At 38.2% G+C, this 24,470-nt stretch overlaps 2 protein-coding genes across 2 annotated transcripts in view; one reads left to right on the top strand and one right to left on the bottom strand.

Moving 5' to 3' along the window:
* LOC134823548 (SNW domain-containing protein 1-like) overlaps positions 1–4,285 on the top strand; it is a 92,356-nt gene extending 88,071 nt beyond the window's left edge. The window contains exons 5-12 of the mRNA XM_063835068.1: positions 108–213; positions 442–578; positions 716–835; positions 1,005–1,197; positions 1,361–1,488; positions 1,624–1,726; positions 2,509–2,659; positions 3,668–4,285. Of these exons, the coding sequence (XP_063691138.1) occupies positions 108–213; positions 442–578; positions 716–835; positions 1,005–1,197; positions 1,361–1,488; positions 1,624–1,726; positions 2,509–2,659; positions 3,668–3,848 (1,119 nt within the window). The 3' untranslated portion in view covers positions 3,849–4,285. The remainder of the gene's footprint in view (positions 1–107; positions 214–441; positions 579–715; positions 836–1,004; positions 1,198–1,360; positions 1,489–1,623; positions 1,727–2,508; positions 2,660–3,667) is intronic.
* Positions 4,286–4,471: 186 nt separating this feature from the next.
* On the bottom strand, positions 4,472–22,949 carry LOC134823610 (titin-like). The gene is made up of 41 exons (XM_063835142.1): positions 22,850–22,949; positions 22,149–22,547; positions 21,467–21,655; positions 21,061–21,246; positions 20,491–20,934; positions 19,673–20,338; positions 19,164–19,526; positions 18,640–18,915; positions 18,144–18,443; positions 17,710–18,000; positions 17,318–17,611; positions 16,866–17,147; positions 16,351–16,629; positions 15,891–16,187; positions 15,414–15,704; positions 14,983–15,276; positions 14,522–14,815; positions 14,146–14,406; positions 13,740–14,027; positions 13,252–13,527; positions 12,768–13,055; positions 12,309–12,602; positions 11,885–12,160; positions 11,503–11,775; positions 11,074–11,370; positions 10,677–10,888; positions 10,362–10,526; positions 9,545–9,665; positions 9,149–9,261; positions 8,811–8,933; positions 8,566–8,642; positions 8,278–8,422; positions 7,984–8,090; positions 7,712–7,832; positions 7,395–7,508; positions 6,950–7,109; positions 6,606–6,778; positions 6,282–6,410; positions 5,821–6,009; positions 5,611–5,672; positions 4,472–5,381 (listed from the first exon to the last, which is right to left on the bottom strand). The coding sequence occupies exons 1-41, from the start codon at positions 22,947–22,949 to the stop codon at positions 5,087–5,089; spliced, it is 9,804 nt and encodes a 3,267-aa protein (XP_063691212.1). The 3' UTR covers positions 4,472–5,086.
* Between the last annotated feature and the right edge of the window lie 1,521 nt (positions 22,950–24,470).

Here is a 24,470-nt window from a genome sequence, read left to right as displayed (position 1 = left end):
AGACCTAACATGACTTAAACACTGTGATACTTGTCTCACAATGCGGGTAGCAGAACCCATCCCCCACCAAATCTCTATAATACCTGACATAACCATGTGTTCCCCAGATCTCAGCAGCCCTGCCTAACAAAGTAGCAATAGCTAACGGTCAGAAGGAACCGCCCAAATATGTCAGATATACTCCTTCACAGCAGGGTGTCGCTTACAACTCAGGTTAGTTTCATGATGTCAGTTTCATGGTGTTAGAGTCTGACCAATCTGGTGGCGGGAACTGCCATCTGTCGCTGGTTACTCTCGTGGGATATGTGGAGGCTTAGCATCTCAAATGATAATCACATTTCCAGAATGAAATTTTTAGATAGCATAGTACTAGATACTTTTAACCGAACAATACACAGTGTTTATGTTAAACAATAAATAATTTGACATAACACATTTTAGGAGCAAAGCAAAGGATAATCAGGATGGTAGAAGCACAGAAAGACCCGATGGAGCCCCCTAAATTTAAAACCAACAAGAAGATCCCCAGGGGACCACCCTCTCCACCTGCACCAGTCCTCCACAGTCCCACTCGCAAGGTATTGTTTAGTTATACTCTGGCTTGCTACTGGGATGTGGGTCTAGAGTTAGACATATTTGTATTTGATTTTAAGACGAAATGTGTACGAATCAAGATAGTATCTGTTTGTAAATATTGATGACGATATGACTTCAGGTAACAGTGAAGGAGCAGCAAGAATGGAAAATACCCCCGTGCATCAGTAACTGGAAGAATCCTAGAGGTTACACTATTCCTCTTGACAAGAGGCTGGCTGCTGACGGGCGTGGACTACAGGTATTACTAAATTACTTTAAGTAGGATTTAACGGATTGTTTACAATTTTGTAGTATTTGTGCCCTTATTGAATGAGGAAAATGATTACCGAAATATCAGATTGTCTTTACTTTTGATCTATTATTTATTCATTATTATTTGGCAAACGCTTATCATCCCCACATTCCAGGACAACACAATCAACGATAACTTTGCAAAGTTCGCTGAAGCGCTTTACATAGCTGATCGTAAAGCTCGTGAAGCAGTAGATATGAGAGCTAACATTGAGAAAGCGATGGCCGCCAAGGAGAAGGAGGAGCAGGAGCAGAAACTGAGGCTGATTGCACAGAAAGCAAGAGATGAAAGAAGTGGTATTATTAGAGGTAAATGAAGTGGCTATGAAGTGGTTTCGAATGATAAATAATCTCTTTGATATGGTCGTGTATACTCTTATCTGCCAGATTTTTCGCACTCTGATCTCAAAAATGCCCAAATTGCTGACCAATATCCTGGTTATTTCCTTTTCGTAATTGGAGTTTTGTTTAGGAGATCCTGAAGAGACAGAGGCAGCTGAAAGAGACGACTTGAGACGAGATCGTCACAAAGAGAGGGAACGAGACAGACGAATCAAGAGAGCTAACCCCGGAAAAGCTGAGAAAATGAGATCCATGGAGGTAAATTATTACATGCGGAGTCGAAGATATCTTGTTTCGTTCGGCTTATTGTAAATGATATGTATATCCGTTAAAGAACATGTTAAACACATATTCGCTTAACAATTACTGAATATTACCGTACGATTATTTCAGGACAGGGATATAACAGAGAAAATAGCTCTGGGACAAGCAGCACAAGGTCAAGCTGAGCTATACGATCAGAGACTCTTCAATGCTTCAAGTGGTCTTGATTCAGGTACCAATTACTCACTGCTGCGGCTCGGTCAACGGTTTTTGTTTGGTTGCGTGTCGTCCATGCATCCAAATTAAGAATACTGTGCTTACTGTGCTGGCAACTGAATACACAATGAATAAGTTCATGTGACGTCATATCATTTTAATTTTGTCATACATAACAGTACGGCGCAGCGACAAAATCGTATTCCATTGAACGCACTTGCTTCACGCACGCGACATATATATATATATATATATATATATATATATATATATATATATATATATATATAATAAATAGTTGTTGTTTGGTTTCCCAAAGAGAGTGCTCGACTGCAGTTAAGCAGGAGCATTATAATTCGAACAATTGAAACAAATCAAATTGGCGGGCAAACGATCCGTTTCATGATATGTATAAAAACAATACCAATCATCAGTGCCAAATAGAATAATGAATTGTAGCGCTATGACATGTTGCTCCTTTATAAAATAATTTTTATCGATCATGAAAGATTTTCAAAATTATCAAAATTTACAAAATTTCCAAAAAAACAGTTTATTTTGTCCGTCCCAATTTTAAAATTGTCTATGAAGTAAGGTAGTAAGATATCTTTGGCTTTTAAAGTTGTAAACTGCGTTGGCCTTCGTGTAGTGTATATATATATATATATATTTAATTTAACAGCGCGCGCTTGCGTGATTTTTGCTTGCCATGCAAGATGACTTCGTTACACCAAATATACGATTAAATTGTCACCAATACACAGTGACACATGGTAATATTGTTTCCAATCCAATCAGGTTACGGTTTGGCGGATGATCAGTACAATGTGTACGACCAGCCGTGGCGTAAAGGTGGCGGCAGTGCTGCCAACACCATATATCGTCCCAAGAAAGACCTGGATAGTGAATTGTACGGTGATAATGTCGAGGAGTACACCAAAAACAAAAGGTACGTTTAGCTTAAACTTTTTTGTGATTCTGTCTCGATTGATAAATAGCTCGTTTCACTCTAATGTGCAGCTTCATCTTAAAAGTCACTACAATGAATATTGTATACCTTACTCGGGATTATTACGACGGGTTTATTAACGACCGGTTAAAATATGGTTCGGGAAAAATATGGCGAAATTGCTCACAACCCACCACATTTTCCCGGTCGCCATTTTACCGGTGTCCAACCTTTCAATTTTAGATTCAAAAATTTTGTCTCAGATGTAAATTTCCTTATTAGAGATAAGCAAGTTTAGAAATTTTCGCATTGCTAAAACTTGTGAAACAAGTCGAATTATCAATAATTGTTGAAAGTAGACAGAAATAATGACTCGTGGTTAATCAAACTAGATGGAAAATAATTTTTAACATTTGAAGCGTAAAAACCAGATCAATATTAAGATAAAGGGAGAGCTGTTTAGTCTTCCAATAAGTTGTAATCATCTTCGTTATCTTCATCTGGATCATCCCTTTCATCAGTTTTAATTAATTCAAGTTTTAATTTAACTGTTACTTTTACTTTGAGTCCTATTTCATTATGTAGAGATAGTCAATACCTAAGAAATTAAAAATTGGCCTATTTAAATCAAATTTGACAATAAGGATATATGACAAGAATTGGGCAAAAAGGTGAATTTTTTGCAATTTTAGCCAAATGAAGTCGAAAAACCTACAACAAGTGTCCCAATAGTCTTCTTTAGTGAATATAAGACAACGATTAAAATATGAGCACCCATACCCCTTGGGAACCCTAAAAGCTGAGTAGGCGGGTTTATTAACGACCGGTGAAAATGTGGTTCGGGAAAAATATGGCGAAATTACCCTAAACCCACCACTTTATCCCGGTCATAATAATCCCGAGTAAGGTAACTAATTAATTGATTTCGTTTAATAAGATACACCATGCTTTTTTTGTTTCACAGTGAAATAAAAACGTCCGCATATATTCACAAACACTCCCTCACAGGTTTGTGGCAGATAAAGAGTTCGCTGGAACGGACCATTCTCGTGGGCACGAGGGACCTGTTCAGTTTGAAAAAGATATTGTTGAGGAGGATCCATTCGGTCTTACTCAGTTCTTAACTGATGTAAAGAACTTGAAACGGCCCGGTGACAATGATTCTAAGTCTAGGAAGAGAAGAGGATAGCCCGACCAGTTTAACTGACTGTGTTGAAGATACAAACATGTCCATCTGAGTCATGACAGAATTCGAGTCCGTTTCTGAGAGACTGACAATAAAGATGTCGTTTATTTTATTTATATTTTTATGGCACCGTTTGAATGAACTTTTGTTTATAGTGGTGCCGAAGCTTGATGATGGGACTTCATTTAAACTGTCTGTTAAAGTACAGATATTGCAGAACATACATTCCGATATATTGCAGAACATAGATCCTGATAACTATTGCGTCAAAATATTTTACAATTACATTACTACTATTATACGAGTGCAATACTTGGAAAGCTTAGTAACTTCATCTTCAAATTATGATATTACCCTCATTATGACTGTACTTACAAAGCTGTAATGTTTCAAAATTTATTGTTTATTATATGTGCTTTTTGGAGCATGTCAATCGTAAACAGATTTTTAACTGTGTTCGGTGGTGTCTGATAATAGCCCCTATTCCAGCCCGTCGCTGGGTAACTTCATTGAGCTGCTTTTGTTTAACAAGATAGAAGCTAAAATTATTAAAAGCAAAAGGTCTAACAATAACAGCTAAAAGTAACAGCTAGAAGTAACATCCGTATTATACAGTTAGTACTATGGAATAAGTGGAACAATAGTAAAATCTAAACAAAATCAAATAAAATTGAACAAATTACGCGAAAAATCATAAAAAGCTGGAAGGCCTAAAAACTATATTAAAGGAAGTATTATATTATTATATTAATCAATCCAAAACGAAATCAAAAGGATAAAATAGTCGCAAAATAAAAAACGTAAAATCTGAAAAACGAAAGTTGCGTTCTTAATCTAAAAATGGGCCGCAAAATAACAACTCTGTTTTATTGCTTGTTCAAAGTTTAAAAAGGCCGAACTAAGATTCTCACTTATAAAATCTGAGAAATGGCCATCCGTCATCGGTTGTGTGATCACATTCTGCTTTCTTATGTCTGATTTCACAATAATAACAGTTTGTCAGATCATGCCTAAGGGGTCATTCACATATTACGTAATCCTTGATGGGGTTTCCAAATGATTACGCTAGTGTAATTTTAATCCAATAACTATGTGTATTTAACTGATTACGAAGGGTGGGGGGCAAAAATTGGCCAAAACGTGATAATACGTAATATGTGAACGACCCCTAACTGTTCGTTGTTCAGTCTGGTTTGGTGAGTTAATTGTTTTCCTTTCGTTAAAATCCTCGTCTAAATAGGTCAGCAGGTGTAGTTGATTTTTTTATTATCGAAACCGTGCATCTTTATCTCCTTGCCCTTGGACCGTATTGGAATCTTCACAATAGGTATCACGATGTTCTCTTCCTCGTTTTCATAGTTCAGTGGATAGTTGCTGCTGTTAGTGTTAGGCTGAATCGCCAAGTCATACTTCTCATAATGGTTTGAGTACTTTTCCTCGCTGCATGGGCCAGGTAGCAAAATGATTCTTGGCTCGTTCTCATCTTCCTTCATAACTAATTCAGGGTTACTTCTTGATATCACGTTTTCGCTGTTTCTGTTGAAGAATGAAGATGGTATTTATTTTTATAAGTCGATACGGAAGATGCGATGGTTTTACTTTAATACTCCCCATGCTCTGCAACAAGTAACAAAGTTAATACTTTGTACGTATTACATTACGACAAGAGGTGGAATTTCAATTTGAAAAACAAATCGATTAGATCTTTTGTAATTTGGTTATATGTGGGACACAGTTTAAAAATGAACTAATATCATTATCTTACGGTGGTTTGGTCATAAGCTCAGCTGATTCTTGTGGTGCCACAAATTTAAATTCAGGGATTTCCTGAAGTATGAATTGATTATATAAGTGATTATTATATACAAAGGTCACACACAATTACTAAAATAATCGATTAATTAGCACTAGCAATAATATGTTTGGAAAAGCCTAATTTTTCTCATAAATATTGTCATGATAATTATGAATTAACCTTGGTAGTGACTGTTCGGCTACCCGATGGCCCAACTGATGGTTGAATAGTTGTAGTGGCAGTTTGTGGACCGGCTGCAGAGGTTGTTGGTCGATCTCCTTTTTTCGGTAGTGTAAATCCGAATAGCTTTAACGTGTGAATCTTGATATCATCTTGAAGAATTACCAAGCTTACAAACAGCAGTGGTCCCTATAACAATGCTTATTTTAGCGAAATCAATTAAAAAGAGTTATGAAGAGTTCCGATTAATATATATATAACCGGATAATAGGTGTATTTGAAACTTCCATAAAAACAAAAGATCGCATAGCGGTAATGGTATAATATGTCTCACATGATGAACAAAGAAGCGATCTATCAAGTATTACGCTACCTCAACTTGTTTGGTCAAAGCAAATATAGTTCAAATTTGTCTAAGGAATTTGGACTCGCCCATATTTAAGCATGCCTAAAATATTGACCTGAAGTCCAGCCAGGATGATGAAGATGTACTGGAACACGTTAGCAAGAGGCTTTATAATTGTCAGGGCAGCAAACACCCAGGGGAGTCCCACAGACGCTCCCACTGCAAACAATGCTTTAGCCGCTTTCTGAAGATTTGAATGATTCATGTGTTATACTTATACTGTGGTCGTGGATTATACTGTGGATTATACTGTGCAAACTGTGTAATTCTGTGCAAATCTGTGCGATACTTTGCGATACAGTGAAATGTTTAACCCTGAATACTGTCTTGAGTCACGGTAGTGTTTAATTTTAATTTGCTTCAACTCTTAACTACTCACCTCTAGGTTGGATGGATTACTCCCAGCTTTGGCGGATTTGATAACAACCCTAGCTATCATGACGAAACAGCCCGCATCAACCATCAAGATCAGGTAGCAGGGTAACATGAAGGTGTACAGTCTCCAGGGGTTCTCCACCCAGCAGACACTCCCTGTCTCCGCGCCAGGCTTCCCTGCAATGTAGACCTAGTGAGATACCGCCCGTCTCATGTCATTTTACATAAATCATTTTTCGCCAGTATGAAGATGTTTTCTATTAGCAAACGAATTGAATACTGTTTGAACCAGTATTCATCAATTATGATTTTTAAAGAACACCCTCTCACAAATTAAAACACACCCACCGACATAAGATGAGTCGTACTGATCCCTCCTGTAGTTGGTAGCGTAGGACACGGTGAAAGCAGTCAGTGGCAACAGACCTGGGGATACCCAGCTGATCAGCGCACATTTCAACATGTAATATGGGTCTGATCTACCAAAACTCTTCAGTGCATCCACAATCTGCAAGAGTGAAATGTGAATATGTGAACATTATGGTTCACTGGGAATTGTTTGGCTCAAATACCGATCCCTATTTTGATTCAGGTAGGGTAATCCAGGAGCTGGTAACTTGTAGTACAGTAAAACCAGGTACAAGTTGTACCTGGTTTTACTGTACAACTTCAACTAGGTTATGGGACGGGCCGGCAGTTTTGAAATGGTTATGCTAATGTTACTCCTTATCCACAATTATCCCCTTTGTGTGAACTGTAAACGATGTTTAAACACCCAACCAAAGACCAGTACCTTGGAGTGTAGAGTGTAAGCAGTACAAGCCATCCAGCTAAAGGAACATAAGAAGAGATACTGTACAATGATTGCTCCTGTCACACAACCAGTGTTCAGGCTCAACATCGGCATCTGAAATAGAAAACATCTTCATTTCAATATTTGTAGTAGATAGTGTAGAAAGGTAGAACCATGGTTTATATTAATTTTAATTTTAATAACCTGTACTGGTCGAAAGTTTGCTTTTGGATTTGTAGGATGACCGGTTTTATGATGCAAATAACTGTTTAAAAGTTCATGTTGAAAAGTAAACTGTATGAGTGTTTTGTACTCACGCCTCTGTGGTCCACAGTAACTACTGCTAAAGAAGAGAGAACAGTAAACCCAGCATTAGCAAGGAGTAGAGATAAAATGAGGTTCACTTGGCATATCGCCAACTGTTTCCTCCTCAGCTCTCTATCGTGAATAATAATTTATTATGCCCGTTAATGGTCATTGATATTAGTGATGTTGGGACAACTTTCAAGTATCTTTTACAAAATTGTGAGCCAAGAATTTCCTCTTATATAGAGTAATTATAAAACGATTTAACAAATAGTGGAAATACCTGAATGGAGCAACAAGCAAAAATGTAATGAGAAGAAAGAACATGTTTACTCCCAACATGATATAGGACACGAGATCTTGATATGGATCTGTTACATCTGTCAAACTCTGAAAATATTTAAGTTCCAACTTTAAAATTTCCAACATTACTTATATATGCTATAGGACGTGTAGAATGAATAATTGACCCTTAGTCTTTATATTCTATTATATAGTAGTATTAGTACCATCTGTGCAAATAAAACCGTGAAATTATTCACAAGAACTGAAAATGCTACATCATAAAACCACCGACCAGCAGAACTGCAAAGCTAGTTGTGTGGTTACAAGAGCAGGTGTGACCACCGTCAGGTTTGTAAGATATCACGCACCCGTCCCCCTTCCATTCAGAGGTGACAGTGTCCAGGTATACGCAAGTGTAGTTCTTCTCTATTCCCTTTCTGTTGGCCACAAAGTCATGTTAAGGGGAGTAGGTTTATGATAATATAGTGTGGGACAAGGGTCAGTAGACTTTTCTCTCGAAAGGAGGAAGCAAATTTGTATTTTGGTTGAACAAATTACCGTTGACGATAACACGACTTACACGAAACTAGACTTGTTCGCTTCCTTCGGAAAATGAATAGTGAATTCTGCGGAACCTTCTCCTTCTTGTTCCATAAACTGATAAGATTTTTATTATTAGCCACTTAAAAATACGCTCTTGAATTCAGATCTTGACTACATTGTAATATTTTTTAAACACAACTCTATCGTGCGACTCTAAGTTACTTTATTTAAGGTTATTTAATAGCATGTATTTGTCTGTAATTAATCGTAAAAATCTCTTACATTCACAGATATTACTGGAGACTCCATAGTTCCGTTACTTAATGGTTGAGGTAAGATACCCATAAAATCTTCAGCCATAACTGCTACTGTTGCTCTTGTGGCTCGGTTTCTTCCGAAATCGAACTGAAACGGTAAAAGTACTTGTGTGTTATAGTAATTTACTCAATCGTTCCATCTCTCTCATGATTTGTTAATATGTTATACATTATACAACCCTAGAAAAGGTTTTTGGGTACTTTTCACAAATAAATCCTCTCATGTTTGATTTATCTAGCGCCCTAAAACGTAATGGAGCAATTAGCGACAATATATTTGCAAGCCGAGTAAGTGAAACCCACCATTACTGCCGATCCTTTCATTTCGCTAGGCTTCTCAAGTGTGATGGGTTCGTTACTTTTGCTGACCGATTTTACAGTAATTTGCTCATTTACTAGAGTGCCTTCTGTGCTATCTGAAGAGTTTAAATCTAAATACCATGCATATCAAAGTTAAAAATTAAAACTGTAACATATTTGTGTTATAGTTTCATTGTAGGTTGAGTCAAGAATAAACATTTTATTAAGCGTTGGTTTTTACTCAGCAAATTTCACACTGCACACTGTGCAGTGTGAAATTTGCTGAGTAACACAAGCGCTAAACCTGTGCAGTGCACAGGTTTAGCGCTTGTGTTACTAAAACAGGGTTGATGTTGCAAAGTGTGGGATTGTACTATTGTATTAAAACCATATTCTTACCGACTGACTGAGCGAGGGCCTCGATCATGGGAATAATTTGCTGTTTATCTTCATCTTTCAGTATATTACTTTGTTTATTAACGTTTTGAACAGAGGATACTGATCCAAGCACCGCCTTTTTCTGAAAATATATGAAAATTTGGAATTCAAAATATACACTGATGAAAATATTTAAACCGTTGTATGTCATGAGTTGTAACCAAGGGTCGACTGAGTCCTCGGCCTCGGCCTCGGCCTCGGTTTTACCGAGGAATAGCGATTTTTCCTCGGCCTTGTCCTCGGCCTCGGTCAGGAGGACAATTCCTCGGTTTGCCTCGGCCTCGTTTAAAAATTAAGCTGCTATTCCTCGGCCTCGGCGAAATTTTGAAGATTTTAAGGGTCGACCGAGTCCTCGGCCTCGGTTTCACTGAGGAATAGCGATTTTTCCTCGGCCTCGGTTTTATCAAAGCAAAATTTCCTCGGCCTCGGTCGCAAATCCTGCCCTCGGTCGACTCTTGGTTGTAAGGGGTCGTTCACATATTACGTCATCATTTTTTGGAACATTTTTACCCCCCCCCCCCCCCCCCCTCCGTAATCAGTTTTACACATAGCTATTGTGTCAAAATTACACTAGCGTAATCATTTGGAACCCCCCCCCCCCCCCTCAGCTGATTACGTAATATGTGAACGACCCCTAACATATTATTGTAAACTGCGGGAAATTGGAAAGTTCTTATGAAACATGAAATGTTCAAATGATATTTTTAAAATGATTGAGTCAGTTGAAACGACATATCAGTTCATTGAAGAGTCGTTCTATTTAAATTGGACGACTTACTAAATCCACAGCATTGGGAGTTTTAACAACACGGAATTTGCTGTTGAGTTTTGACAAGGAGTTGATAACTTGACCAGCTTTGTGGGGATTATCTTTGACATATTCATCCATCCCAGACAAGTTATTCACAACACTTTCAACTTGCTCAAAAGTGGCCTCTTCACCCTGAAGGAATTATTAAATGCAGATATCACATTGCTTATAGTTATACAAGGTGACTCGATATGATCAGGGTATGATTATTTTAAATCCCCCTGGATATCCCAATTAACGATAAATATTAATTGTACAAGTGAAAAGTTTATTTCTACTTACTAAACTATCAATCTCCCTGTTGATCTTGTCCACGAGTAAAGTACAGCTAGAAGATTCTATATCATCCCACTGTCCTGTTCGTAAACACGCCCTCCTAACATACCCATCAGTACAAGCGATGGAGAACTCTTGTCTTCCTCTCGTCTCATTGAACACCCAAGGTCCCTTCCCAAATTTCCCCAATGTCAGTGATACCTCTTTCATGCAGACGCCTGATTTGTTAGTTCAATTAATTAAAGGGGAATTAAAAACCTTTGATTTTAAAATATTTTATACATAAAGAGGGCTAGTGACTTGAAATCAGCCAGTGACTTGATGTACTCAGCAGATTGTTTATTAAATGTGTACTGAACTTAAACATGAAAGCTACATAACAAAACATCAAAATAAAACTTACCATTGACTACCAGTTTTACAACAGTGTCAGAGCTTGGAGAGTTACTGAACTCAACTGACTTCACCCTGCATGTGAACGACAAATCCTCTGTAACAGTACTGCCCTCTAACGCAAGAGTAGTCACGTGATCCCAATTATATTCCTGAGAGTGTGTCACTGTGTACTGTTCTCCATCTGTAACAATGTCACCTGCTTCATTCACCCACGCAACATTAACTGTGCTATCCAGATCGGTTATCTCACAAGATAACGTCACGTCACTCCCAGGTTCTACTTCTTGATCTTTGGGCTTCACGGCTGGTGATATAAACTGGTATGAGAAATTAAGTTACAATTAAAGGGAGAATATTGGTGATTTTAATTCTGGCATCATCGTCTGAAACATAAATTATGACAAAACTTGTATGAAATTTTGGTATGAATTTTTACCATATGTTTTTAGAATGAAAGTCTCCTCAGTCGACTCCGAATCAGGGAATTCCTTAGATTTTACCACGCAAGTGTAAAAAGAATCTGATTGCACGTCCTCCAAACTTAATACAGAAATTTGAGCTCCAGTACTGGAATCAACAGTTTCCGTAACCGAACCAGAGCTATCAATCCATTGCATGGTCACACCAGTTTGTCGGATGTTTGAAACTGCGCATGTTAGTGAGACTGTATCTCCTTGTTTAACTTCCACTCCTGTTCCTTCAGTTATACCTGAAAAAAGGCTTGGTTAGAAAACGATTTGAACTTAGATTTCCAGAAAGATCAAAAGTTGAACATAAAAAAGCATATTGGGATCGGAACAATAAATTATAAAATTTACCGTAGACGTATAAATGGACTGGGGTTGATGAGATGGGACTATCTAAAGATACTTTGCAGGTGAAAGTTTCCGATTTAGTCGGATTGGGGATGGTCAATTTTGATGTTATTTGCGATCCATCAGTGTTGAAGACATTAACGATATTCGAATTCAACTCCTCACTCCCTAGAAGCCACACGACAGATACAGATTTAGCTCGTTTTATTAAGCTAGAAACAATGCAGGTTAGCGTAGTTGTGGTTCCTGTAACTACTTCTCTGTCTTGAACTTCTACATCTGCAAAAAGAGTGGATTTTGAAAGTTTTAAGTTGTGATTTGACTTTGATAGATTGTTTAAAATGATATACTTCTTATTTCATGTCTTGATGTACTGAGACTTATAAGGATGAACACGAAATCACTTATTGGTTGCGTTAAATCTCACCGTAAACGTCTAGATAGACTAAGGTTTCAGAGACTGGACTCTCCAAATAAAGTGTCGAAGCTACTTGGCAGGTAAAAACTTCTGATTGAGTTGTTTGAAGGATGGTCAAGTGCGATATCTGTGATCTGTCTGTGTGGATACTATCTACAACATCAACTAAGTAGTTCCCCTCAGTCTCCAACTTATTGTCACCCAGACGCCACTCTATTGTTACTTCTTGAGTTAGGTCGGAAATAATGCAGGTCAGAGTAAAAGTACTTGCACTAGCTGCAATTCCGTTCTGGATATGAACACCTGTGTAAGATGGTTATTATACTAAAACGTTATTTCGTACCTGTACCTAATTTAGATATTCATATATATATAATATATATAATACAGGTCATAGCATCTCTTTGTTATCATCCTGAGCTTAAGATCACTTTTAAAATCGATACAAGCTATGCATTCTGCACTCACTATAAACAAGAAGTTGAACGTCAAAGGTTTTGATCTCTGATACCAAGCTCTGAACCGATTGAACAGTACATGTGAACTTCCTATCAGTGCTGACTGCTCCTGACTTTATTGTCAGAACATTGCTTCGGGAACCACTGACTGAATCGTCAATATTGGTACTGTAGTTTATAATATCAGTATCGAGATACCCCGACCAGGTGATCCTCATATCAGTTTTAATATCTGTTATTGTGCATGACATACTTGTCTCTGTGTCACTCTTTACTTCTTTGTTAGTCACTTTAACACCTGAAAATTGAGTGATGAGAATATAAAATTAGATCAAATAAATTAATCATCATGAGTACGATCTATAATAAATTTCTATAAGAGCTGGAAATTTCCGCCAAATGAACGTGTAGCAAACAAAAAGTATTACTTGAGTTCGTGTTAAACGTTAGAACTCTTTAAGCGCGGGGGTGGTGATCCATACTTGACTACTTACCGAAAGTATCCAGGCGTTGCTCAGTCTCCGATGGAGGAGAGTCCGGGTAAAGCTCTGACTTGACCAAACAGGTGTAAGTGTTATCTGTTTGAGGATTACTTATAGTGAGGGTTGATATTTTGACCCCAGTCGTGGTATCAAGATTTCCAGGAGTTGACGTTCCACTATTGCTGGGTAACCACGATATTTCCACGTCATTGGATGATAGTCCGACTAGTTTGCAGGTCAAATATGCTGGATCGCCGACAAGAACAGCCTTTTGGAGATTTTCTACTCCTGGAAATTATACAAACTACAGATTGTTAGTAGCAATGACCACAAACTCAAAGATCGCCCAGTATACAATTCAATAGGCTAGTAATCAGGAACTAGATAGAAAATTATCTTCATTACTATTTTTTGAAAACAGCTTTTTTGACGCTTCTCATTTTTTAGTAATAGGCTTTTGAATCTTCGATATATAATTTGGTATAACTAAAAGCACTTACCGTAAACCCGCAGTGTGACTTCCGTGTCGGAGCTTGGAGAGTTATCATACTGAATTGACTGGACTCTAAAAGTGAAAACTGTGTCTGCTGTAACCGTGTTTATCATTAGAGTTGCGATCTGTTTACCGGACTCCAGACTGCCTTGTGACACAGTGTAGTCTCCTCCGTGTGAAATTACTGTTGTATCTTTCAACCATTCAACACTGACTGCTTTATCAAGGTCTGATATCTCACAAAATAATGTTATCTCTGTTCCCATCTTTACTTGGCGGTGTTTTGGTGTAACGACTGAGGATGATTGATAACTGATATTATAATTAGAGAAGAGATTTTAAAAGGGGGAACGTAGAATTGTAAGGGCTGAGACGGAAATAACAATTTGATAAACTATAAATAACTAAATTACCGTATGTTTTCAAGTTTACAGTCTCCTCAGTCGCCTCTGATTCAGGAAATTCTTTAGATTTTACCACACAAGTGTACACAGAATCTGATTGAACGTCTTTCAAACTCAGTACAGAAACTTCATTGTAATCAGTAGGTTCAATAACTGTCACTTGCTTATATTTCCATTCGACGGTTACACACCTTGTAAGAAAGTTAGTCACGGTACAGGTAAGTGAGGCAGCCTCTCCTTGTTTAACTTCTACTCCTGTTACTGCTATATCTGTGAGTGGCTTGGTTAACAGGTTAACTAATACGATACGAGATCAAAAGAATACATATAGATCGTGATATTGGAGTTAATTAGAGTAAATAAGAGTAAATATGTGATAGCTTACCGAAAACGTAGAGATGGACAACGGTTTCAGAACTAGGACTCTCCGGATAAAGAGTCGAGGATACTCGGCAGGTAAAGTCTTCTGATTTAGTTGGGTTGAGAATAGTTAATTTTGATTCTTGTGATTCATATAAGCCATTATTGTTCACTTCAGTTACTGTGTATTCATTACTCGACACCAATTCTACATCTTCGAGGATCCACTTGATCTCCATTTCCTGAGTTAACTCAGACGCGATGCAGGTTAGTGTAGTTGTGGTCCCCTTAGCTACTTCTCTGTCGTGAACGTTCACATCTAGAGGGGGATGTGAGTTGTTGTTGCAATTTTAATTAAGCGTTAATGAAGTTCAAAATTTGTAAATATTGTAAATATTTTTATTGTACAAATAAACTTATTCGTACTTGTACAAGTATTTAACTAATATTTAAGTATCGAATGCAGAGTACATGTTTTCCTCTTACCGTAGACAAATAGTTGAACGTCAAAGTTCTTGGTTTCAAATAGGTTCCCTTCTACCACAGAAGATACTGTGCAAGTATAAGTAGCATCGGCAACTACTGCTTCCGATCCGACAATAAGAGTACTGGTCTGCGACTCAGAATCACGGCCAATTGCCACTGCTGGCGATAAGTTAAAGTAGTTCTTATTTGTATAGCCTGTCCAAGTAATCTCCATAGCAGCTCCAATTTCTGTTATGGTGCACGATATCTCCGTTTCCGTGTTCTTCTTCACCTCTCTGTGGCTCACTTCTACACCTAGAAATTGTTAATGAATATAAAATACAACAATGTTCTAACTTATGTGTGACGATTGATAAAATGGAGATACGCTTGAAACTGTTTAGGAAATCAGCAGACATAGCCTCGACCTGTATTGATTATTGAATACTTACTGAAAGAATTGACATGTTTCTCAGTATTTGACGCAGGAGAGTTTGAGTACTTCTCTGAGTCCGATTTGACCACACAAATGAAATTTATATTGTATGTCTCTTGAGTCACTTTAGCTATTGTAAGCGTTGATGTTCGGGAACTAATGTTCGTATCAAGATCTCCAGTTGAAACAGGTCCGCTAGCATCTGGAAGCCAAGAGATTTCGGCAGTATTGGATCCTAGTCCAGTTACTGCACATGTTATGGTTGCTGCACCGCCGACTATAACAGCTTGTGAGGTCATCTCCACCTCTGAAAAATGCACAGGTAACACATTGCACCACTCAAAAGCCAATATCAAGAGTTGTTATCAGTTAAAGTATTAATTATTATGTCTTACTAACTAAAAAAGTATGTAATCTTAGTCACGCATAATTTTAACCATCCACAAAAGTAACTATCCGAATCATAACTGTGGTTAGTTTGGTTAAAACTCACCATACACTTCCAATCTGATTTGTGTGTCCGAGTAGGGTGACGAGTCATACTGTATTGACTTTACTCTACAAGTGTAATCAGAGTCCTGTTTTACTGCTGCCCCTCCTATTAGCAAAGTCGCTGTTTGTTTACCAGACTCCAGATTGCTTAGTGACACAGTGTAGTCTCCTCCGTGTGAAATGACTGTTGTATCTTTCAACCATTCAACACTGACTGCTTCATCAAGGTCTGATATCTCACAAGATAAAGTTACCTCTGTTCCAGTCTTCACTAGGTGGTCCGGTGAAGGTATCACGTCTGATAAGAACGAATGTTGATTTCAGTGTTAATAAGTTAATTAGTTAATAGCATCATTATAAGGGACGCGTGCTCACAATGCAATGTCTCCATAACGAACTCTTATTCGACCATTTGCAATAAAAAGTGGGTTTAAAGGCTATAAAGCAATGAAATGAATCACCATAAGTCTTCAATGTGATAACATGATCTGCCGACTCCGATTCCGCAAATTCCTTTGAATTCACTGCACAAGTGTAGACGGACTCTAACTGAACGTTTTGTAGACTCAGTGTGGATACTTGAACCTCTTCGGAGTATTCAGATTCCGTTCCCACGTCCAATACATTGCCTGAGCTATCTTTCCACGTGACAGTAACGCCAATTTCCCGTACATTGGAGATGGTGAGGATGAGAGTAACGGTTACTCCTGTTTTTACTTCTATGCTAGGTCCAGCTACCTCTGTAAAATTTTTAGTTGATTGGTCTTGGTATGCACTACAAAAGGTAAAACAATTTTATCTGCAGTTATAACATACTGTTAAACCAGATATTTTAGCGGGCATTCATTTTGGTGGATTTCTAAAACTGGATCATTTTCGCGTCATCAATTTTTGCGAATTCAATGGAGAAATGAAGTAGAAACACTCAATGTCACGACAAAAATGTTCGTGAATTTTTTAAATTTAAGGTAATTACCGTAAACGTAAAGTTGAACAGGTGTATCAGAGGGAGGACTGTCAGGGTAGAGAGTAGAAAATACTCGACACGTGAACACTTTAGACTCAGTTGGATTGGGGATTGTTAGTGTTGAACGTTGAGATCCCCCAGCAGTAATATCTTCATCAACATGAACAGAGGCTTGTATTTTATCAGCTTCGTCGTGCCATTGTATCAGTTTTATCTGAGACAGGTTGGATACAACGCAGGTTAATGTCGTAGTTGTTCCTTTGGAGACTTCCCGTCCGTTTACAGCAACATCTGAAGAAGACAAAACTATATTAAGGACAGCAATAATTGTGCAGGTTCTAGAAGATTATGAAACGCTCCATAATATTCGTTTGTGAATACGTTAATTTGTTAACTTAATAAAATTAAATAATCCACTCTTTTGTCTATCAAAATCAAGCGTATCGTCAAATATAACTCACCATACACCTTCAGTTCAACTTGAAAGTTTGTTTGGTCAGATGTTGGGTTCTGCAGGGAAGAAACCGTACAAGTGAACACCTTGTCAGAGGTTGCTACTTCTGATGTCACTGTGATTATGCTGATCTGGTTTTCATTTTTCGGATAAAATGTATCTGAGACGGAGATGGGGGTCGTGTCACCCGATGTTATAAGCTCCGACCATGTTATTTTCATAGCCGCGGAAATGTCAGTTATTGTGCATGATATCTTTGCTTCCGTGTTCTTTATCACTTCTGTACTCTTCGGTTCAACGTCTGAGAATTTGGGATAATGATAATTTTGAAGATACACAGGAGAAATTGGTGAAGACAATGTTTTATTGCAATGAATACTATCCTGTTAAAATTCTTACCATAAACAAATATGGCTGCAGTTTCTTGTGTCCCAGTCAACTTCTTTGTTTCATCGCTTTCAATCTTACAAAAGAATTGTGTGTCCTCTGCCGAATTCAAAGTTACAGTCAAAACGGATGTTTTCCTATTGTTAACGAAAGTTCCGGCATCACTATCTTGAACCGCTCCATTTTGATCTGTGTTTGACCAAATTATCTCTGGATCAACTGATATCCCTGATACTTCGCAAGTGATCATTATTTGTTCACCAATACTGTCTTTTTGGATGTCTTTGTTGATAACATTTACGTCTGACAGAAAGTTCTAGTTAGCATTCGCTTAATATCTAACTATCAGTTTAAACAATTTACTCTCCAAAACATTTTCATACGGCAATTCTTCGACGTACGAAAACCTCTGATCATGTTATCATACACTCCATCACCTTACTTACCATAAACATTGAGGTCCACAGTAAATTCCCGAGCTGTTGAAGTAGTAAAGGTTTGCTGAGTAGAGGACACCCTACAGGTGTAGGCCCTATCTTGCTCTGTCGCCTCCCTAACCACATTCAGCTCACTGAACTTCAAACTTGATTCCACATCAAACTCTTGATGAAACATTAACTCACTCATGTAATTTGGTGTGAATAACCAGGCGATCGACATGTCATGACTTATTTCTGTTACCTTACAAGTTAAGGTGACAGCCTCGCTCAGTGTTCGGATTTCTACAGACTGACTAATTTCGATTGCTGAAATAAATTCACAAGGTTATTGCCAATATTATTTGATACCTGACCAATAACTTATTGGTCAGGTATCAAATTTTAGTGAAATATTCAAGAAGCCTTACGAAGCTACATACTTTCGTTAACCTTAGTGATATCGTACATTTGGAAGAGCTCAGTAACTGTCGCGTCGGGTGAACAAACAAAATCTCATACTTACAGTAGAAATTGAGATGAACTTCGATGGAAGCAGGCTCTGACTTAGTGGTAGCCTGAACTTCACACCTATACACGTGGTCATCTGTTACTAGGTCCTTCTTCAAGGTTAACTCTGATGTGACGGATGGTGAAATCCAGGTAATGTCCTCACCAGACATCGTATCATCAGGTTGCCAAAGAATGGTATGTTCTGTAGACACCATGTTCGTTACTACGCAAGATATTGTCTCCGAAGAGAAGTCCCCTCGGTAAACGTTTTTACTAACAGGGGTGACATCTGAAATGGAGGAGAATCTAGGTGTTAACATTTCTATTTATTTATTGTTATGTAGGGATGATTGACTGTACGCCGTACGAGTGCTGTTTCACGAGCTTTTATAAAGGTCGTACCTGGGGCTATACTTAATCGCTCATTACCTCATTATGCTGAACTAATCTTTACTAGAACTCCAAGTTGGCACATATCCCCATTCTATTCATCCTATTCATGGTAACTGTATAAATACGTGTATCCTGATTACTAACCATATACTCCCAAATTAAGATAATATTTGTCGTCAGCATTCTCCAGGTTAAACGTAGTAGAGTCCACAGTACAGGTGTATTGAAGATCGTGAACAACAGCTGCTGATAGGACCTCAAGTGTGGTTACCTGTCTCCTTCTCCGGGGTGCTGCTGAGTTATCATCAACTCCCTGGTCTACGAGTACTCCGGCAGATATAGAGTAGTCGGATATTGTAGTGGGATTTTTAGAGTCCCAGGTTACATCGCCACCAGTCCATGTGATATCAAACGGAGTGGTTGTCTCTGGGGGAGCGTCTACAACACAAGAGAGTGTTGTTGTGGTTCCTGTCATCACCTCACGTTCTTCCAAACCCACATAAACGTCTGATAATTCATAATTTAGATCGTTTAGAATGAATAATGATATTAGAATAAATCTACACCATAAGCAGGGATGAATTTCCAGGTGAACCTTGACGAATGATATCAATGAACCAACACGTAGCAAGAAGTCAAATTTTAAAGCTCACCGTGAACCAGGAGATTAAAATGTGTGCTGATCAAAACATCATTTCCATTCAAGTCCCAGTAGACCTCACACCGATACTGCACTTCTTTAGCAGTCTTTGTTCCCTCCGGAGTGATTACCAAGGTGGAATACCCTACCACTAAGGTCCCATTCCAGACCAAACCCAGTGAGCTAGCTGAGTAACTATGAACAGAGTAGGAGTCGGCACTCGTAACATATATTTCATACGGTGCTACAGCAGATATTTCAGATTGATCCTTGAACCATTTTATTGCACGCGGTTTATCACCATGGATTTTACAAGTAAAAATGACTTCCCTACATCGATAAGTTTTTATGGAAGGAATGACTGGGGCTACTTTGATAACAAATGCAAGTGTTAGAGTTATGCTCTTCCATTTTGTAGCTTTACAACGATAAGGGCCATTGTGCCCTTTATTCGCCACTGGAATAGTATACACCAATTCCTCTTCAGAGTAGGAACAGCCATCCTTAAGATCCTTCGACGATATCTGTTTTGGTTGCACCCCCGCCACGTCTTTGTAAAAATGCTGAACCCTCAAAGTAAATCCTTCAAAAAAGTAAAGAGGGTCGTACTTCACCGTGCATATTATGGACACGTCATTGTTATCTGTTTCTTTTAAAACTGTAGGTTCTGTGGTTATACCTGGAGAAGTTCTTGTTACGAAGACTGCAGACCAACAAAAAACATAAATCATGAATACGTAACACGAAAAAAAAGCTGCTAAAATCAGAAAATATGTTTATAACTGCTATACTTATAGCATGGAGGTATGGGTTAACAAATACACTTCATACCTACAGACATACTGGCTGCTCGACCAATAATGACTTCTGTTATTTTCATCACGACATTCTCTCCGTCATATGTTGGATTGGCATCTGTTATTTTGATCGAGGTTGCTTCAAACCACGACCCACATCGGAATTGAAGAGCACAGTCATATCGTTTGGTTCTGGAACGACTACCAACGTTCCAGAACCAAACGTTCCCGCAATCCAGGATGTACTGATCATCTCTTTTCGCAGATATTTTTAAATCGTATGAATCCGAAGCCATGCAGCCGTCTTTATTGAACACTTTGACGATGCTTATAGCATTGATCGAGTCGAAGAACACTTCAATCCAGACCTCCTGTTCATTAGACCTGACCCATTGAATGTTCTCCAAATTGCTGTCATCGTTTACAGCGGGTACAGAAACACCAGATGAAGTTTTAGTTTCTGTTATTGGGACTTTACCTGGAGAGAATAAATTTGTAATAATGAGAAGCAATCAGTACACTGAATCAGCCGAAAAATGACTACGACATAAATACATCCGAATTCAATGAACTTTTGCATTTATCAGGGTTGGCAAAAACTCACTTAGGCACTCAGGTTGAAAGTCAAATTGGAATTTATCACCCGTTGCACAAGTAAGAAGGTCACTGCCGAAGTTAACCAGGTTGTGTTCACAAGACACAGTAACTGAGTCACCATCCAAGAGAAAGGTACCAGGAGTGGTTACATTGGTTACAGTGTACACTCCCATATTAGAGGGAACGTTGCAAGCTTGGTGGTTGGTAACGTTAGTAAAGTTTTAACAGAATACAGATGGGTTAGTGAGCCCTTAAAAATAGGTAATCGTCAAACAAGGGTATTATTTTTCGGCAACTTTTTAGCAACATTTTCATGAGGTAATGTAGTGTACATTTTCACGAATTAATCGCGGAACTTGCTGTTCGTTAGGCCAAATCTACTACAAACAAAGGTGAACAATTTTTTCGATTACCTGCACAGATTGGCAACTTGGACAGTTTACCAGCATCACATGTTGCTTTGCGTGAACTAGCACCATCAGCATCAGTTATATCGATCAATTCCTCATCACATTTTATCGTGTAAACCTCGCCATCGCCAATAGTCTCAGCTGCGGGAGTAATTGTGGCATCTGAGACTGCGGGTCTGGTGCAGGTCACTTCTAGGATGTTTATTGTTTAGGGTAAAGTGATGTTTTGTTGTAAAACTAAATATATTTTTGCAAATGATAGCCGTATTTTACACTCTGATCTGACTGTCTGTCTTTCAAGTTCAACAGTGAAGCCGATCTCCTCATTAACTGTCAGAAAGACATGTGTGAATATCTTACTATATATAAAGCGAGACGATATAGATTATAGATATTATATCTGTTGCCATTTTACTGACAACACGGCATCAACTTTAACACGAATTTTAGTCATTAAACCGTGACAGATATGCAATTGGAACTTTTTTGGCTGGGTCATTTATGACCTTTTTAGCAGTATGAAGATATAAAAAACTGGCCAAAGAATAAGAACTTTAGGTCTCAAAATTTGGTCCAACAAGCGACCATGTGTTGCTCCTACGTAACTTGATGGCTTAAAAGATTGTCGGGGTAAAAAAAGGATCCTTCCTCCCCTCCCTGAAAAATATTATCTATAAATCCAAACCTGAAGGTGTGCCGTAGACTTGAATCTCAGCAATGTTCCATACTCCTACCGTTCCTTCCTGACTCAACTCAATCACATTTCCGTCTCCTTCACAGTTAAAAGTGTAGGAACTTTCTGTTCTGCTAATCGTACCACAATCAGTAACATGCTCATCTCCTGTCTTTATGAAGACTGAAGCTCCAACTATCCTGTCTTGACAGCAACTGTGTACTCTGTTGTAGATGATCACTTTAGTAACAGAATACTGCTTCTCCAGATTAACGCGCATCCACATACCGTCTTCAGCTTCTGATGTGTGAGCGAAACTGTCCAGATCTCCGTCTATAAGATTTGAGGAAGGGTATGTTCCGAACTGGTTCTTCATTTCTGCACTTACAATGGTGATCAACATATTTTCTCCTGAAATAGTTCTTTGATAACGGTTTACGAGTCTTCAATTGTGTGTCCTTCTTTTAAATACCTTAATATGTATTACCTATGTGCATTGTGCCCTTACTCTTACCAGTTAGCGTATAATGGCACTTTTACTTTTATTGATTCATTCCATAATTTAAACAATCATGCTGTAAATATATTTATAGCTTCAGCCTCGGAGAGATTCATCACAATTTCTGCAGAAAATTGATAATTTTGACTAAAACTCAACTCGAAATGGCTACTGAAGTTATTCCTGTAGTTAATCTCTTCTTCTCAGTTCTCACCTTGGTTCGTTTCACGCTTCTTGATATCTTCCAAGTCAGCAGCTGCTATGGTAGCTGAGGCGGAGCATAGGAGAAGAGCTAGCCTCCAGAGTGGAGGCATCAGTTATTATATTGTCGTCTACCTGAGAAATCACTTACAATTCACCATGTATACACTCCAGATTATGACAAACTAATTATGCTACATCTCGTGATATAAATCACGCTGCAGGTGCATATTTGGCAAAAAAAACTCGTACCAAATGATAAAACAAATAAAGCAATCCATCAACTATAAATTAGATCAAATTAACTTTTACTTACAGGTATGAGGGTTCTGTAGACAATAGCTTTCCAAACAAATAGATTCCTATCCTTGATAAGCACGTTTTTGCACAAACTGGTCTGTTCACATATCTATCGGATCAAAGTGAGACGACGAATTCTCAAAATAATTTACTTGCTTGAAAATCGAACTACACCTGACAGCTAAAATCAAGTCATAGCTCATGAGCCAACGAAGTAAAATTGGGAATGTGGCACTATAGCGGATTTTGGTCGATGGTTGTACTTAAATCTATTAAAGAATTGAAGAAAATTCTTCAATTTTGGTCGAGGGGTTGTTATCTATTTAAATTAAGAAGCTTGGATCCTCAATAAATGGCCATAATAACGCCACAGAAAATATCGGACGCAAAGGGTTACGAACCAGACGTTTCCTCGCGAACAATCAAACTTGGTACTCAAAATTAACTAAGTCTAGACCTAGGATGTATAAAGTACTATGTTATGTAACATCACAGTACGCGAATAAGACTGATCCACGGCTCTCTACACAACATAACTACTCAGTATTAACTATTTGATTAGGCTAATTTGAGAGTCCCCAAACGGATGGTGTAACAATGGCAAGTGAGTTGAGGAATTTCCCCTCCACTAAGGATCATAACCTTGAACAGTACTGATAAAGATAAAGATAAAGGGCCCGCTTCCTGACTCAATGTTAAACCATAATAATTGGTGATTGGACATCAGCCAATACGTTTACCATTGAATTGGTCTGGACCTTTTAGTTCAGTTCTTTAAATCCTGGAATCGACAATTTGATTTAACCATCCCCATCCATAAAAGCATTTGGACAGATTTGACTTGCTCAGCTAGATCCCCCACAAAACAAAGGGGGAATCTCACGTAATTTTGTGAACATGGATACAGACAAGGACACTATATAGTATGGAGATAAGGGTCCATCACTTAGATCAGGTGACACTTACATTACATAGGGCGGACCAGAGGATTATACATTGTGTTAATGTTTGAAGTAAGCTATGTAATTGCTCACACACAGTGAGCTATAATGTTACTCACATGTGACCAGATCCATTATTCAAACTACTAACCCTGTTTCTAGTAGATAATGGAGCAAATTCTTGATTCTTATTGGAATAGTATATAAAGCAAGATTAAACCAGGTCGTGTTGACGTGTATATTAATGTGCTTCAAAACGGTTACAGGGTCATATAGTTGTGGTGTTAAACATCAGTCTGTGTCCATAGGCCTAAACGCTTGGAAATGGGCATCAGAATGGGCGACCATATAAGAGGTGAACTACAGTAAACTAGAGTAAAGACGTTTAAACAT

The sequence above is a fragment of the Bolinopsis microptera genome, chromosome 11, assembly GCF_026151205.1.
Source record: "Bolinopsis microptera isolate Bmic1 chromosome 11, MBARI_Bmic_1.0, whole genome shotgun sequence".
Taxonomy (NCBI): Eukaryota; Metazoa; Ctenophora; class Tentaculata; order Lobata; family Bolinopsidae; genus Bolinopsis; species Bolinopsis microptera.
This window is presented reverse-complemented; position numbering and strand designations above follow the sequence as displayed.